This window comes from Populus nigra, chromosome 14 (genome assembly GCF_951802175.1).
Source record: "Populus nigra chromosome 14, ddPopNigr1.1, whole genome shotgun sequence".
NCBI classification, from domain to species: Eukaryota; Viridiplantae; Streptophyta; class Magnoliopsida; order Malpighiales; family Salicaceae; genus Populus; species Populus nigra.
In genome coordinates this window covers 990,994-1,006,397 of record NC_084865.1, presented here as the reverse complement: position 1 = coordinate 1,006,397, position 15,404 = coordinate 990,994, and the positions used below count along the sequence as shown (strand labels likewise).

The 15,404-nt window shown below is 33.2% G+C and overlaps 2 protein-coding genes across 5 annotated transcripts; both read right to left on the bottom strand.

Moving 5' to 3' along the window:
• Positions 1 to 1,026: 1,026 nt before the first annotated feature.
• Positions 1,027 to 7,213, bottom strand: LOC133673492 (uncharacterized). 4 transcript variants are annotated; one of them, XM_062094340.1, is made up of 11 exons: positions 6,944 to 7,210; positions 6,675 to 6,865; positions 6,534 to 6,594; positions 6,359 to 6,407; positions 6,160 to 6,214; positions 5,994 to 6,081; positions 5,474 to 5,592; positions 5,151 to 5,276; positions 3,464 to 3,557; positions 2,636 to 2,790; positions 1,027 to 1,437 (listed from the first exon to the last, which is right to left on the bottom strand). In XM_062094340.1, exons 1-11 carry the CDS (start codon positions 7,152 to 7,154, stop codon positions 1,378 to 1,380), a joined length of 1,209 nt encoding a protein of 402 aa, XP_061950324.1. In that variant the 5' UTR covers positions 7,155 to 7,210; the 3' UTR covers positions 1,027 to 1,377. The 4 variants fall into 4 exon arrangements, with proteins under 4 accessions (XP_061950324.1, XP_061950326.1, XP_061950325.1 ...); XM_062094342.1 differs by lacking the exon at positions 2,636 to 2,790 and having other exon boundaries at positions 6,944 to 7,212; XM_062094341.1 differs by lacking the exon at positions 5,151 to 5,276 and having other exon boundaries at positions 6,944 to 7,212.
• A 4,117-nt stretch (positions 7,214 to 11,330) lies between these two features.
• LOC133672963 (UPF0481 protein At3g47200-like) lies at positions 11,331 to 13,971 on the bottom strand. The gene is made up of 2 exons (XM_062093539.1): positions 13,770 to 13,971; positions 11,331 to 13,064 (listed from the first exon to the last, which is right to left on the bottom strand). The coding sequence occupies exon 2, from the start codon at positions 13,061 to 13,063 to the stop codon at positions 11,564 to 11,566; it is 1,500 nt and encodes a 499-aa protein (XP_061949523.1). The 5' UTR covers position 13,064; positions 13,770 to 13,971; the 3' UTR covers positions 11,331 to 11,563.
• Positions 13,972 to 15,404: the final 1,433 nt, after the last annotated feature.

Below are 15,404 nucleotides of genomic sequence, written 5' to 3'. Positions count from 1 at the left end.
CAATATACTACCGGAAACACCTAAAAGATGCCTGGCAAAACAGATAAAATCAGTGTCAGATCAATGAAAGCCCTTGTATTTGTGTTAGAAATCTTTTCCATACAACTCTCATTATTCTGTAACTTTCAGAAATCTATGAGCCTTTAGTTTTAGACAAGGGGGCCAACACCGATCATAAACACGATGAGATTTAACGACATCAACCTCTTGCAAAAGGAAATCGGTGAAACTACAACACTAACCGTGTTTAAGAGAAATTGAGTGACTTATGTGCTAGAAGAGGAGACACATGGGGCAAATAGATTGACAATAGAACTTTATAAATCAAGAGGTACATCAATAAAGCCAAACTGCATGACCATTCAGATAATAATAGAGAAGTAACAAAATGAGAGGAAACAAAGATTGTCTTTAGCCAGTGTATGTTGCATGCTTTTGAGAATCCTTAAAAATGTTAACATCAATTGTCCACAAGATAATTACACACACTAAATGTTAATGCATGGCGGGGCTGAGGATGATGGTTCATTTAACAGTTGTAATATGCACAAGCACTTGCCGACAGTGCCCAGCGCTTGATCTGTTACTGCCTTGTTATTTATATTGATGCAAGTCTTGTCGCAAGGAAAACCACATGAAATCTATCATGATGGCAGCCAAGAAATGCAATATTTACTCTTATCGTCATCACCAATCAACATTTTCAATATTATTTCAAGTTGCCTGAACAACCTGTACTGATACATGCCACACACTGTATATTTTCTGTAGGCTGCTTCTCAACCATAATGTTAGTACTTTTGTCACATAAGCAAAGAATGGGCGTGTATGAGCCAGGACATGCTAACAAGAGATAACCACTTATTTAAGGAATGATTGTAAACCTCCAATATACTTCCCATAAGACATGATCAAGATATCTGCATGGACACCACCCAACCAATGCTAGTTCCACCACGATTATTGCCCCTCACCAGCCAAGCTCAAGAATACAGTGGATTCAAGTTTTCAATTAAGGGGCAGAGATTGAACGTCAATAAAAATAAATGACCTCAATTATTAAAGTCCCAGTCAGTATCATAAGATGGACCATCATGATGGCATTTTTATAGATCAAAGATGGACCATCATGATGGCATTTTTATCATAAGATGGACCGTCATGATGGCATTTTTATAGATCAAAGACACCAATAGGAATGTCCCCACACAAATTATGGTTTCATTCCTTTTAAGTTACCACCATCCATTTGTGGTTCAAGAAATCCTATTAACTGAAATGACATAAAAGAAAAGAGAGGGTAGGGGTAGGGCGGGTGCACCAATACTTTGAGAAAGTTCGTCCAAGGATGCTAGTAGTTATGCCTCCTCACGCAAACTAATGCTTCCATCCTCTTGAGTGACCATCTTCGATGTATGGTTCAAGAAATCCTATGAACTGAAATGACACAAAAACAGTGAGTGAGTTATATCTTGGGCAGTGATAACAGGGTCAGAGTCAGCAGGTAAGCAAAAAGCCAATTGAATTCACATTGTTAAAACCAAATATTTCTGAGGACAATTCTTACAATCCAATAACAGGTTTTAGCACTAAAAGTAACAGTTATATGCATGCTTTCCTAAAGCAACCACTAGCACAGCTAGTAAAAAGGTTGAGAGAGAGATGGGAATGGATGGCTGTGCCATCATATCTAGAGATTGGAACTGCCAGCCTTACTGCTTGTCAGTGAATGGACAGAGTCAAAGCAACTGATTTCTTTGAATGTCTTTTTTTTAATTTTTAGCTCAAAGGATTACCATAATCAGATGGAAATGCTTTTGAAATGATATGTAGGCACTGTCGAGCAGTCAGTTTGAGAACAATAAAAATAACTTCATAAAATCCACACTCTTGAATCCCTTGATGCAAACAAAACCAGATTTTTTGCCAGATTGTTCCTTGGGAGAAACAATTCTATGAAGAGATGCAGATGAGTGGTAAGCATTGTCCTAACTGATAAATCTAGCATGCTATAGTGTTTTATTCTTTTTTCTTTTTGGTTACAAAGAAGAGGTTCAAACCTGAGATCTCTAGGGGGCGCGAGGGGGGTCATGGTGCCACTTGAGCTACCAGCTCTTTGGCTAGGATGTTACAGTTGAAGGTACTTCCAAGACAAGTACTGAGATACAACTTGTAAAAACCACACAAATCTCACAATAAGCTACTCTGATAATTCGATTGGTTTCGTCGACCGGTCAATTTCATTAGGAATCCATCATTACACGCACTCAGTTTAGGGGCACACAACAGGGTACCAAGCTGTTATGCAGAGAACAACATAGCATAGAGTAGGGTCTAAATGTGATTTCAGTGCTCTTATACTTTGCCTTCGGTGCCCTCATTTTCTACTTTTTTGGATGTCTTCTCCAGGTTTTTCTTGTAATTTCTTCTCTCTAAAACAACATGTTCTTTTATCCACAAGAAAAGAAGGCCTCAATTAGCACAACTTTCATGTTTTGCTTGAAAATTTTGCATATTTTAAGCCTGAGCCAATCCTGATTCACCTGAACACGTCTTTTTTTTGTTTTCTAGCCTGTTATCCATTCATGCATGTAGACACGAAGTTACAAGGAACACTACAATAACATATATATACCTTAGTTCCATCCTTAGACCAACGTGCTCCATAACCATCAGCCACCCTTATCTCAAAAACAGCCCCATGTTGTGGAACAACATGAATGTTTGACCAGCAACAAGAAGCTATTAAGCGACTGATGACATTCATTGCAAGCCTATTTTTTGTAGAATCTACAATATATCAGTTAGTAACCAGGCATATGATAGTAAGGCCAATAAAAGAAAAACCCTTTCTGCTCATGTGACACTCAATTCCTTAACAAACAAAGGACCATATCCTTGCACAACCATGTAACTCGTAAAACATATCCATTTTCTTATAATAATAAGTGATGACAATTAATAATGATATTATTGATGACTGTTGCTCCCGTTAAGAAGCATCTGTGGCAGAATTTGGGGAAGGGAATCATGCTGCTAGCTAAGGTTTTCATTGATTGATGATAACCAGAGGTAGGATCATAGGAGAGAGGGGTTTGGTCAGAGTTAAAATAGTCAGGAGACTCTCCATGGAATTTTCCATAGATTACTGTGAGTTCTGTAGGTCAAGTTTTAGATTTAAAAAATGTTGTCCTGATTGTAAAGTGCTAGCAGGTGATGTTTGTGGCGCTGACAGTTCTAGAAGTGAATAACAATCTTGTGAGAGTAAGTGGCTAGTGGTAACTGTTGAGTGGCTCAAAAGAAGAAGGGAGGAGAACACCTCACTGACGTAAGAAAAAACATGTTAATCCTAAAATGCAACGGAAAAGAACAACATGCAAAAGATTAACACACAAATGACTTCTGTACACAACAATAACATGAGAATTCTGGTTCAAGGACTGAAATCCTAAAAGGTACTCACCACTTCCACCAAGAATACCCCAATATCTGTCTCTGCTCCTTTCAGCATGCTTTGCCAAGGCCCTCGCTCCATGAGTTAAGGCACTGCCTTTGATCTCAAGCCAATCAAGAAAAAATTCAGAATCATGAAGCACAAAATATTTACAAAATCAAGCTCGAGAAAATTCTAAAATTGGCACTCATGAACTTGTTTCAGCATAATGAACTTGGAAGACAGCGTGCTTCCTTGACACTTTGCTAAAAGAGAAAAAAGTAGGAAATGTGTCCATAGAGAATGAAAAAAAAATGAATAAGTTCTGGGCTGCCACTGCTTGAGATGTCTCAAGGCAACATGAATACTAAGGCCCCGTTTGTTTGCAGGAAAGTAGTTTCCTTTTGGAAAGTGAATTCCTGGGAAAGTGAATTCCGGGAAAGTATTTTCCGATGTTTGGTAGTGTAATGGAAAATAAGTTGGAAAACACTTTCCAGTGTTTAGTTATGCTATGGAAAATGAGCTGGAAAATAACTTATTAATGTTTTATTTTTTCAAGTTTATTAAAATAATGAGGAACAAATCTTACAAATTAAAAAGTTGAATGAGAATGAAATTGAAAAAAAAAATATAATTTCATAAATTATCTCAAATAAAATAAATAATAATCAAAATAATAGAGATCAAATCTAAAAAATTAAAAAAAATAAAAGGTGAAGAAATTAAAATAATAATAATAAACATTTCATAAATTATTTTAAATAAAATAAGTAAAAATCAAAAGAATGAGGATCAAATTTGATAGACAAAAAATTTCAATAAAAAAATGATAAGGAAAAAGCAAATAGCAATTATAAAAATAAGGACCAAAATTAATATAAAAATTAAATTTTAAGAGAAGAAATTGAAAAATAAATATTCAAAACAAATTATATATAGCAATCAAAAGTTTGGGGATCAAATTTGATATAATCAGCAAATAATGACATTTCTAAATTTTTCACAACTTCCGGAAAGTGTTTTCCGCCCAAATTTTTCAGGAAAACACTTTCCTGAAAACCAAGCCAAATTTTCCTTTGACTGGAAAGTGTTTTCCATTGACCAACTTTTCCAATGGCAAACAAACACATGAAAGTTTGGAAAGTGGTTTCCCGGAAACCACTTTCCGGAAAACAAACACAAATTTTTCTTTGACTGGAAAGTGTTTTCCGTTGACCGAAAAGTGTTTCCGTTGACCAGAAAGTGTTTTCCGTTGACCGGAAAGTGTTTTCCGTTGACCAACTTTCCTAGTGGCAAACAAACACAGGAAAGTTTGGAAAGTGGTTTCCCGGAAAATGAATTCCGGGAAACAAACATGGCCTAAGTCCATCAACCAAGAGATTGTACCCTTTATACTGTATAATTCTCTCACGGATGCTAAATTGGAAGATAAACAGATTCACGTGGAAGATAATAAATAGATTAACATGTCAAAATATTAAGAAAAAAACAAGGTAGACCTTTCTACTCTTCCTAGAATAGTTGTTGTTTGCATTTTAATGGATATGTGGCCTAAGTTATGAGGTTTCTCTACTAAGATTTTTATTGAATCCAAATTTTGAACAGACCAATTCAATGCAATCCAGTTTCTTGTATAAAAGGGTCCAGAACGAGCTAAAAGAACACCTTTGGAGATAGCATAAAGCATGAAACAATTCATAACAAACCATAATTTTACATTTGGATTATAGGGGAAAATGAAGGATGAAAGAAGCGTTGATCTTGGTGGAGGTAGGGCATTAGAAACTGTTCCACCAGTATCTGCAAGACCCAGTAGCCTCCGAACACCTCCATAACTTAATCCCTGAATTAGAGACACCAAAATAATCAGAACTTTTAGCTCTCGGTGTCATTTTACAGGACATCTATGACTATTTCTAAACATGATGCGCATGATATATATTATGTCACATACATATCCTGATGATCTGCAATATAAAAATCAGGCTCAAGTCTCACGCAATAAAACATAGGAATCACAAGAGTTCAGGAAAAACTCACAAACAGTATGCTAGCCAAAGAAAGGTATGGCTGGGCAGCCAGTTTTGAAACACAGATTGCGAGGACACCATTAGACATTTCCTTTTCTTCTGTATAAAACTTCCTATAAATCTTCACACCTGGCTTGCCATCAAATCATAACTGTTATACAATTCAGACCTTATAAATTCAAGAAAGCAATCGCAAGTAACAGTTTTTTCAATACATCTCTCATTCCAAACAACGCAAAGAATTTAAAAGATTACTTGGAGCAAAGAGTGTATTGTAAAGATTCTTCCAGAAATGCAAACCAGAACATTTTAGAAGTTTACAACCCAATTAACTGTTATGCACAAATAAAAGAAACCCTACCCCCTATACTTAACAAGTTAAATAAAGTCTTGGAGTTTAATTAACTCCCAGCGTTACTTGTTCTTAAGAGGCATGACAACTTAATTCTAGCAACTCATCATTGCAATGCCTCAACTAAGAACATCATTTTGACAGCAAAGACTAAACATCAACACAAAACTAGGTTTACCTTCTTCAACAGTTTTAACTCCAGGAAGGACTTTCTCGAGACTCTCAGCTTGCAACATCTTCAAAAATGAAGCATATCTGCGAACATCCTGGAAATAGATAAAATTGTTTTATAGGCCAGACTGGAAATATAAATGAATGAATTCAACTTATAAATGTGGTCTCACCTCCACTTTAAGTACCACAATTTTGTTAACGAGAATCAAATCACCCGGCTCAATTCTAACAGCAGCAAAACAAGCCAAATATAAGCTACTACAACAGACATTCATCCACTTTCTAGCACAGAGTTCTTTAAAGATTGCACAATCATTAACTTGAAAATATTCATGATGGTGTACTTAAACCATATGGCAAATCATCTACCTTTTGTAATCACCAGTAGCACACCTTCCTTCGATTGTTTTCCTCCCATCTATACACACAACCCCAGATTACTAAAGAACATGTCTTGAACCACATAAACAACAGACAATCCAAAAAGAAAAATTAAAAGCCAAAAACATGGAAAAACCCCATATCAAAGAAACAAAAATAATACCTTTCAAGAGTGAAAAGTAAGGTTCTTGAACATGAATTTCACAAGATATACCCTCCAAAACCTGATCAAGAGAAAAAAAAACCCTTTAATCACCAATCAATATTAATTAAAGATACTCAAGAACCTACAACAAAAGCTTACATTTATCAATTCAAGTCCCTTCTCTTTAATTAACTGATCCCAATTCTCTTCTTTCTGCTTCAAGTTGCTATCTTTATCAGCAAACACCATCTTCTCATAAGTTCTACATACAGCACCAGACTTTACAGACCGATACAAAGCTGAAGCTAAACGTTTATACAACGGATATAGAGCAACCCCATCAAAAGAATCTGCAGACCATTTGAGCATTTTAGCATAAAAATCAAATCTTTAAGTTGAAAAATAATTTCTTAAATGGTTTTTATTACCTGTTGGTGTTGGTGTTGGTGTGGAGTGACATAACATGTCATTTGGGTCTTCTTCGAGGAGGTTAATGCAGAAGTCTTTGGAGAGTCCTAGATTGAATTCTAGGGTTTGGTTAATATGGGATTCAAGAGTGAATTTTAGCAGCTCCTCTATCCTCTCTCTCTGTTTCTCCATTTTCGGTGTTCCTAATTGCCAATACTCTGTTCTGGCCATGGCTTGTTTTCCTTTGTTTATTTTGTCACGTGTGATGCATGTGATGTTTTGCTCTTCCATATTTAACAATGTTCATGCTTTTCCAATGATAATCTTTGGTAACGTTTGATTACTTTGCAGGGACAAAAAGTAAACATATAAATATGCTTGGTTAAAGATATAAGGGTATTAAAAACTTTATTTTAAGATAATTTTTAAGTGAATTTATATATTTTTAAATAAGAAGGTAAAGAGAAGATAAGTCTTTAAAAATAATATTTTTTTATTTTTATAATATTATTGTGAAAAACTTTTTATTTTAAAATTGTTTAACTAAGACAAATAAAAATATAAAGTTTAGGTTGACTCTAGTCAATATAAAAATAAAAATAATTATTATTATAATTTTAAGAACTGATTCGAGGGTTAACTAAGGCAAAGCCTAGATCACGAGTCGGAAGGGTCAACACTACATTGACCCAGATCAATGTAAGGATAAACATTATTATTATTATAATTTTAAAACCTAACTTGATATCAATAAAGACAAGGCCTAGGTCACGGATTAAGAGAGTCAATATGGGATGACTCAAGTCAACGTATAGATAAAAGTGATTATTATCATAATTTTAAAACCCGACTCGAGAGTCAATTCAAGACAAGATTAAGGTCACAAGTCGGGAGGGTCAAATCGACTAGCCTAATTTAAAAAAAAAATATCAAAGTAACCTTTTTTTGACTAATTTTTTTTTTCAAAAAAGTTAATAGATTTTTTACCATGGTTTTTGATCAACCAAATTCATCTTTCCTTTATTTTTTCTTAAACTTGGACCAATCCAAGCATCTGGTCATTTCATCAAGTCATTCCTGATTTTATAACTATTATTATTATAATATTATTAATTTCAACACTCAATATAAAATAAAGTAAAAAAATAATAATACATTTGACAAGGTAAAATAGATTTTTTTCACATTTTATTTTATCTTATCTACCATAACCAAATAAAATATAGAGATGATCAATTTATCTTGTATATCACTATCAAACACAATTTTATCTCCATCTTTTTTTTTTATCTTATCTCCTCTGTTTATGTCTTTTTTATCTCAGGACAGTAACTAAACGTTATCTTATAAATTTAAAAATATTAAAAGGCTGTTTGTTTTTGTTTTTGTTCTAATGTGTTTTAAAAGTGTATTTTGCTTGTAAAAACATCAAATTGATATTGTTTTTTAGTGACTTTTAATGGTTTTTATGTAAAAAATCTGAAAAAATTATTTCAATGCAATTTTAAATGAAAAACACTTTTAAAAGGCATTTTATATATTAATATTAAACACATGGTAACTAACAAAAAGGAAAATCTGATCTTTTTAATATACATTTTTAAAAAATTTATCTTGAATCTTTAATGTGTAATTAACTAATATCTAAATGGTGTGGGGGAATCATTGTTCCCCCCACACAAAAGACTGTGTATTACAACAGTAATCCACAGTGCATTCCTCTTTTTTTTTTTTTTGCATTTTGTTATTTTTTCCCAACTTTCTCCTTTTTTTTCTTTTTTTTCCAAAATTACTTTCTTTTTTTTTCAACTTTCCTTTGTTTTCTTTTCATTTATTTTTTTTCAAAATTATTTTTGTTGATTTTGCTTTTAAAATATTGAGCTGATTAAAAATTTCACTTTGTAATTTTTTTTCTTTGAAATGCTGTGGATTTCTGCGGTTTTTTCTCACATAGTTTTTCTATTTTATTTTTTTTATTTTCAAAATTATATTTATCGATTTTTTTTAATATTGAGAGTTGATTGAGAATTTAGTTTGGTAATATTTTTTTCTTTAAATCATTGTAGATTGCTACAGTGTTTCTCCGCATGATTTTTTTTTTATGATTTCTCCTAAATTATCTTTTTCTATTTTATTTTTTAATATTTAGCTAGTTAAAAATTACAGTTATAATATGTGAGGAAATCACTGTAACTTTCCTCGCAGATTACTGTGGATTGCTACAGTATTTTTCCCATATGGTTTTTTTCTGTTTTGTTATGTTTTTTTTTCTAAAATTGTCTTTGTTAATTTTATTTTTTAAATATTAAGCTGGTTAAGAATTACAATTATAAGTAAATACAAGTTTTTCCTCACAAAACACTATGGATTGATACAGTTTTTCCTCACATGGTTTTTTTCCAGTTTCTTTTGTGTTTTTATTTTTTGTAATTTTTTTAAAAAATTATCTTTGTCAATTTTATTTTTTTAATATTGAGTTGGTTAGAATTTAACTTTGTAATAAAACTTAATCATGTGGGGAAAACACTATAGCTTTCCTTACAAAACATTGTGGATTGCTACAGTGGCTCTCCACTTGGTTTTTTTTTTCTTATAATTTTTTCAAAATTATCTTTGTCAATTTTTATTTTTTTTTAATTTTGAGCTGTTTAAGAATTACAATTACAAATAAGGCTAAATCATGTCGGGAAACAATGTAGCTTTAATCACAAAACATTGTGAATTGCTACAATGTTTTCAACATGATTTCCCCCCTTTTTTTATTATTTTTTTTCTAAAAGTATCTCTATCGATTTCTTTTTAATATTTAGCTGATTAAGAATTTAGCTTTGTAATTTTTTTTTTAAAACACTGTCAATTGTTATAGTGTTTTCCAATATGATTTTTTTGTGATTTTTTTTTTAAATTATCTTTGTCGATTTTTTTTAATATTGAGTTGGTTAAGAATTATAATTACAATAAAGTTAATTCATATGCGGAAAGCGTTGTAGTTTTTCTCACAAAACACTATGGATTGCTACATTATTTCTTTAAATGGTTTTTTATTTTATTTTATTGGGAAAAGCACTGTAGTTTTCCTCACAAAACATTTTCAATTACTACAACGTTTTTTCTCATGGGTTTTTTTCCTTCCAAAATTATCTTTGTTGGTTTTTTTTAATATTAAGTTGGTAGAGAATTTAGCTTTGTAATTTTTTTTCTTTTTATTAACATAAAAACTAAATGATGTAGCGAAAGCATTGTATTTTTCCTCACAAAACACTGTGGATTGCTACAAATCATTTTGTTCAGTCTCTAAATTTTTTATCACCAACACAACCTTTTTTTCCATCATGAAATATTTGCTCTATTATACCTTTAGTTTCTATTACTTATCTAGCGCTTGTTCATAATTACAACACTATCAAGTGCGTTTGTTTTATAAGCCCGTGGCAACGTGCGGACATATCATCTCGTAATATCTAAAAAAAAATTTGAAAACCTTTTTTGAAAAAGAAAATTCAAAATATGGGTTGTTTAAAACTCCATTCATGTTTTTTTCTTCTTTTTTGGGGGCTTTTTTTTATTATTATTATTCTTCGACGCCTACGGTAGAGATGAGAGGCATTCGGCTCTCATAAGGGATTGGGGTTTTATTATTAGTTTAGGGTGACATTGAAATTTTTGGAAACTTTATATTATAGAGGTACAAATAAATTTATAGAGGCACATGGATCGTGTATAAATTAACCACATAAATTGATAAGGTTATTAGAGTTTATGAGTCAATAGATTCTTCTGAATTCCTGCTAAGGTATTCATAATCGAGACTGGCACCTGGAGAAGTCCTCGGCTGTCATGGCTACACAGATTGATGGCCTTCTTTTGCCATGTTCATTTATGGATGTTAGTTGATCGTTATGAAACCATTGACATTGATTACACTGTAATATGTGCATTTGATCTTGGAAACGAGAAATATAGATCATTCTCATTCTCTGGATAACTATTGCTGGGATATAGAAATTGGAGTATATGAAAACTCCATCTGTTCTTGTGGTCTTGACGACGACGACAGTTTTGAGCTATGGTTGATGAATGAGCATGGCGTCAAGGAATCACGGATCAAAATGCTTGTCATGGAGAGCAACAAGATTGACCCAGAGAAACCACAGTATTTTTTTTTCTTTGGTTGCAAAAGAGGGATTCGAACCTAGTTGTTCATTAGAAAACTTGTTCGGTTTCATGGTTAGGTCCTCCGCAGGATGCAATGAAATTGACATTGATGGAAGTTCTTCAGGAAATCCTGGTTGTGAGGTCGATAGCTTATGAACCTGGAGATGCCGATATTGACTTGTGGTATTTACTTGGCATAATTCGACTAGTTTTTGGATTTAAGGCTTCACAGTCGCCATGATCAAGTGAAAATTGAGATCATGCATTCTTCAGCTTTATTTAATCAGAAAAAGAGCTTTGAGAGGAAAGGACATCACACAAGGAACAAGTACAGAATCAGTTTCAGGACAATACAACAAGAAATAGCTACATTTAGAACTACGCAAGCTTTGAATTAAAATTAAAACAACAATTTCTAAGGAATACAACAATAACAAACCCATCAATTATTGCGTAGGATTAATAAAACTGAACAAGATTTAATCCTAGAATGACGATTTCAGGGAAGTTATAGTCTGTATCAAAGTGAGGATTAGAAGGAAAGCTGCAGCAATAGTTCCCGTACCTCTCCAAAGATTGCTGAAATATACGAGTTTCAAGGTTGCCTTTCTATGGTTCCAGGGGTTCTCATAGTAGGCATTCAGCGTTTGACAGATATCACTATAATAAGAAGTTTTTTCACTACGTTGGCTAAGGTTGTTCATCAACTTTGAAACTGCGGCGTCATCACCTAGCCAGTTCTTAATAATTCCCTCTTCAGCTAGCAAAGCCACGTCTTCTGCCCTGTCAATAAGATGGTCCATAAACTTAAAGTAGTTGCTGATGTAAGCTTCACTCGGTTTGTAGCACTGCTCCCAGGCCATGACATTTCGCACAAAACGTTCCAAGGAATCATCAACTTCCAAGAGTGGTATTTTCAACACTCCGTTCTCAAAATGTACGTTGAACAAACACTTGTCTTCGGTGACCTGAAACTTCACTCCTGCTTTGCGAAGCGTGACGGCGCTATATTTCAGCTTGATAGGCTTAGAGCGATTTTCTCGCTCGAGGGCTCCTTTCAACATTAAATTCATTAGTAAATCAGTGAAATGCCTTACTTCTGTCTGTGGTGTGGATTCTGGCCCTTGTGCAAATGGGTACTTTCCAAAATGACGGGTGGCAAGATCAAGAAAAGTAATGCTTGGTTCATCTTGGCGAGGGTGATAAAACTCGCTATATATAGAGTCGATAACGAAGAAAGGTAGTTGGTTTTCAGGTAGCATCAAGTCTTCTCCTATGCAAGATATCATCCTGGTATCAAGATTTTGAGGAAAGTCATCATCATATGAATCCTTCAAAAACTCAATGATGAAGACAGCATCCAGCACGATCATCCTTACAAAAAATTCTGTTTTGATGAAGAAGCCTTCTGAATAACAGAGTCGGATACTCTCTTCTTTTTTCTGAAATCTTCTTAGAAAATCCATAAATTTCTTCTCATCCATGTCATTCCTTTTTAGGAACTCTCCTTGATATTTTTTTTTCAGCGTTTCCATGGCCTCTAGTCTTTTATCACTGTGGTGAAAAGGACCTATTGAAATCAGCTGTGGAGTGTAGGCTTCCGGATTTCTGACTCGAAGTGAGTTGGGAACCCTGAAGATACAGCATTCATCAGCCCGGTCCTTTTGAGGGGGCAACTCCTTTAATCCTTCAAGCTCTAGCCAAATATTTCGAAGTTCCCATTCTACGTTGTCAATATCATAATATCCTCCTTCCAAGTCCCAAACCATTTTCATATTTGAAGCTCTTGCCTTGTTAGTATCCTCATCAATGTCTGAAGCACTTGCCTTGTTAGTATCCTCATCAATGTCTGAAGCACTTGCCATGTTAGTATCCTCATCAATGTCTGAAGCGCTAGCCTTGTCCTCTTCAATATTCGATGCACTTGCCTTTTCAACATCATTTTTCATGTTTGAATCACTGGCAGTAAATTTACCCTTTTCCATTCTGGATCGGTAATAAAACAAAACCAAGAATGAATGGCAGGTGTATAGTTCAATTTTGAGTGTTACTTTTTTCATCAGAATAAGGCACTTTTGAGATATATATTAACAAAAATAATATAGCAATTTCTTTATTATTTCACAATATCAGGGCACTTTATGCCAACATGTAAATCTTCAGAAAATCGTATAAATTTTTTGTATAAAATGTCTTGGGTTGTCGCAAACATAAAAGTTTCAATCAATTGTCTTCATCCATACCATATATATATATAAAGTGCTAGCATAAAAAAGAAGAAGATAATTATTATATGCCGTTTCATACAGGCAAGAAAGCCAGAGCAAGAAACGAACTTTAACGATCTCTCTCTCTCTCTCTCTCTCTCTCTCTCTCTCTCTCTCTCACACACACACACACACACACACACACACACACACACATATATAATGCCTTCTACCAGGACCTTTTTCCCTGTAAATTAAGGTCCGGGTACTGTAGCTAAGCTTTTTAATAAAGAACAGAACTATATTCGGTCTGGTTTTTAATTAGAACGTGCAAGTAACAGAGTAGAATGAACCAGTTGTTTAAGTCGTGAAACCGAGTTACCAGCATTTTGCATGATCAAAATCTAGCTGACTTCTCTTCGGTCTAAGCTGTATATATATATATATATAAAAAAAAAAAAAAAACTAGTAAGCCAGGGCGGACCTTGGAGAGATCGATGATCGGACGACTAAATCTGTTATATATGATCCCAAGCAGCAGCCGGGCTCTCTCTCCTGCTGCAGCCTCTCTCTCCCTGGATGGCTTCCTGCTCCTATGAACCCTCCAAATCATGACAATAATAAAAAAAGGCAAATATATTTACTAGTCAACGGAGAATTTATTTAACTTATAATCTAATTGACTAAAGGGGTCTTTTTTTAGGACAAAGGGATCAATATGAATTGCGCGTTTTATGAAATGTCTCTCTCTTTCTCTGTCTCTTTCCAACCCATTATGATATGTCTTGCTCTGCTTATCGACCCCTTGGTTGGGCCAAATACATATTGCGCGTTTGAGATTACATTGATTTGTTATTTTTCATCCTCCTTCTTTTCATTCCAAGCAGCAATGCTGGTCGCTGTAAAAGTATGTGTTTGGAGTTTGGAATTGTCAAATGACATGTTTTTTTAATTAAATTTTTAATAGGTCAATTTGATTTACTTGCTATTGTAGCAATCGATTATAATTCAATGATTTCGAGAGCAGGCGTGCATGCTACTTGACCGAGTCGCTAGCTTAGACCGTAATCAGGCTGGACTAGCTGAGTCCAGCCCAGTTTAGCTTGTGCAAGGTAGATCAGACCATAAAAAAAATATACAAGCAGGTTGGACCCAGCCCCCACCTAAAAAAACATAAAAAAAGCTAGAGCTTATCTCAGGTCCAATCAACTCAATTCCTTTCATTTCATTTCTTTTTGTTTTATTTTGATATTTAACCAAATGAGTTCTTTTTTTTTTATATCAAAAAATTTATAAACCCTTTTGAATTTATTCATGGATCCCTCATACTTTTTTGTTTTTATAATTTCATTATATATTTGATTTGTAGATTTCTACTATGAAATATGAATCTAGTATGTCATACATGCCTATCCTTTATATATATATATATATATATATATATATATATATATATATATATATATATATATATATGCATGCTTTGCTTTCAATTCAAATTTTACTAGTTTATTTATTGACATCAAAGTCAGGAATACTATTTTTTTTTGCTACATAATATTTATTAATGCTAAAATTAAAAATATTCATAGTTAAATATTTAATGACATCAGGGTCAAGAAAATTACAAGTAGATTATTATAGCATAAACCAACAAACTCTTAGCAATTTAAGATAAAATCAGCAATGCAGTTTGCCCTAGGCAAGATACATAAGGAGTGATAATATATTTTCTTTTACGTAACTAGTCTTGTATTATAAAATCTCTATTAACTAATTAGGGTTCCTATTTATCATAATATTATACGACAACTCTGTAAACAAGACCATTTCCTATCAAAGAACTAGATGCCAAAAACATGTTCTTTTCATTAGAATTTTTTTAATTTTTTTAAGGTCGTCGCGATGTCGGATGCAATACTTATATTAAAAGTAAATAATATATTTTCTTGCTAAAAATAAGTTTTTAATATTTTTAAAATATAGACAAAAAAACATTTAAAATTTCACAAACTTATTGTAAAATCTATGTAATATTTTTTTAAGAAAAAACATGTCAATGTATTTTAGATTTTAAAAAATGCTAAAATAATTTTTAGGTTTTCTGATCATATGCAAA

Coding starts and splice junctions, on each gene's coding strand:
- LOC133673492 (XM_062094340.1), bottom strand. CDS start 7,154: ATGGCCAGAACAGAGTATTGGCAATTAGGAACACCGAAAATGGAGAAA. Junction 6,408..6,533: donor TTACTTTTCACTCTTGAAAG/GTATTATTTTTG, acceptor TTGTGTGTATAG/ATGGGAGGAAAACAATCGAA. Junction 5,593..5,993: donor AGTTAAAACTGTTGAAGAAG/GTAAACCTAGTT, acceptor ATGGCAAGCCAG/GTGTGAAGATTTATAGGAAG.
- LOC133672963 (XM_062093539.1), bottom strand. CDS start 13,063: ATGGAAAAGGGTAAATTTACTGCCAGTGATTCAAACATGAAAAATGAT.